Consider the following 2,136-nt stretch of genomic DNA (forward strand, 5'->3'; position numbering starts at 1 on the left):
ATCGTCAAATCTCTGTGACGATACATCGTCGTATCGATATTTTGAACACAGCACTAGAATATACTTCACAGATATTTTACTCATAAGAATTTCTTGGGGTGCCAATAATTGTGTCCAATGTGTATTAGCGAAAAACATTTATTTCATAATGAGATTTTCCCCCATTTTCAATTGTTTTAGTTCAATGAAAGGTTAGATATTTGTGAATTTTTTTTAATAAAAGATCAAAATGATTAACAATGCAGATTTATTTTCACAGCCTTCTTTGATCATATTTACCAAGGGTGCCAATAATTCTGACAACGACTGTATATAGGGGAAACGCATATTTTACTTATTCATTGGGCTGCTGTGACACAGGTCTCTAATGCAATATAGCCTGTTGTAGTGTGCACCGCTAAAATGATGTGATGACACCTCACTTTATCAGGTGACCTCATTAGGTATGAACAACCTATACAAAAATATCAAATGTGGGGTGTCCGGAGAGAAAAAAAACCTGAATCAACAGAGGAAAACAGAATAGAATCGAAAAGATGTACTGAGAGATCATGTGATGGAGCGCTCGGATTGATCTGACATCAGTTAGAGATGCTGACCTAGCGTGTTGATCATGCAGATTCCACACATATCTAGCGTGAGCAGGGTTTTGTAGATGGGCTCGCCACCCTCATGGTTCATGAAGAGATGGTAGACCACTGAGCCCAGCTGCGGTGACAGGCAGGCCAGGAAGTGCACCACGCCAAGCCAGATCACGCTGATCTGTGACCAAGGGATGTTGAGCGGGAGCAGCACCAGGAAACAGAGCAGAGGGATTCCTGAGTGGAGAAAAAGAAACAATGAGACAAAGAGGCTCGGGAGAGTCATTGTATACAGAAGACGTAGTTAAAGTGCTGTTGAAACACGCAAGGCCTGTGAAGAGAATGAGAAGGTCGTTATTTGGCTTTATGCTCAGACAAGCCCTGCTGTGTTTTATCGTGTCCCTTGAGTTGAATGCTGCAGCTTAAACAACACATGGATTTATGGAGGCCCAAGGAACGGCCCAGCACAATGAGGGTCTCAGTGGCTTTGCTGTGCTAATTTTAGCAGCAGCTGCCAAAATGCAAACTACACACTAAAACAAAGATCTTTAAAAATCTTTAGCATTAAATGACAATCAGTGGTTTTTTAGAGATGGGCATTTTTCAAAAACACTGTATTTGAATATTTGGGCTCATTAAAAAAACTAATATTCGAATATTCATTTATTTAAATGATGTTTAACGAGAAACACGTTATTTTTTAATAATCAGGTTTTTGTCACCATTTCTGAACAAGCTTATGATTAGGCATTATACACAACAATGTTCTACAACAACATTACGTTATATCTCAAGGTTTTCTTTTAACTGAAAATGTTTGCAGGGGCGGATCTAGAAAATAATTTTTACGGTGGCATGGGGTCTATGAGGGGTGGCAACACCAAAGCAAGCCCCCATGCATAGTTTTGGGGGAAATTGAAAACGGAGTCAAAGGCCGAGAATTAGCGTATGGTTTTGCAGATTTGGTGTCCTTGCTGTTTGAGTGTCTGCTTTCAGAAATTGTGTGACAAGTAAAGATTTTGTGTGTAAGCAGTTGAAAAAAACTGTAAATGCTTACAATTCAAACACACAGATGTCTTTCCTGCCCAGTGAACACTGAGATCAATAACACCGTAACAAAAAAACTCTACTAGGATTCAGGAATTATTTTTGCAGTTCAATGTTTCTGCACATTTGGCCGAATTTCATTACAGTATACAGCACTATAGCAGTTTCTTGGTCTCCTGACGCAAGATTAGCTATATCTCTAGGCAGTCATTTCTCAGTTCTGCAAAAATGCAGTACACATAAACCTAACTCTAGTTTAGTTTCACTGATCGGCATCTTCTTTTTGATTTCATGTTAATTGTAACGGCTTATATCCATGATGAAAGTGGAGCAAGCGGTCGGAGAATCGGATCACCAAACAATTACGCGATGAATCTCAGACATATCCAGACGGGATTAGATTTCTCAGAGGACTTCTGAGTTACCTGAAAAGCAGTAATTATCTGATTCACGAACAAATGTAAAAAACAATTCGTTAGAACTGGGCCGCGCTTTGTGGTTTTGACTC

At 39.4% G+C, this 2,136-nt stretch overlaps 1 protein-coding gene across 1 annotated transcript in view; it reads right to left on the reverse strand.

Moving 5' to 3' along the window:
- paqr4a (progestin and adipoQ receptor family member IVa) overlaps positions 1 to 2,136 on the reverse strand; it is an 11,251-nt gene that overhangs the window by 4,163 nt on the left and 4,952 nt on the right. Inside the window, exon 2 of the mRNA XM_016544349.1 lies at positions 600 to 818. Within this exon, the coding sequence (XP_016399835.1) occupies positions 600 to 818 (219 nt within the window). The remainder of the gene's footprint in view (positions 1 to 599; positions 819 to 2,136) is intronic.

Source organism: Sinocyclocheilus rhinocerous, unplaced genomic scaffold (genome assembly GCF_001515625.1).
Source record: "Sinocyclocheilus rhinocerous isolate Xijiao unplaced genomic scaffold, SAMN03320098_v1.1 scaffold220, whole genome shotgun sequence".
Lineage (NCBI taxonomy): Eukaryota > Metazoa > Chordata > Actinopteri > Cypriniformes > Cyprinidae > Sinocyclocheilus > Sinocyclocheilus rhinocerous.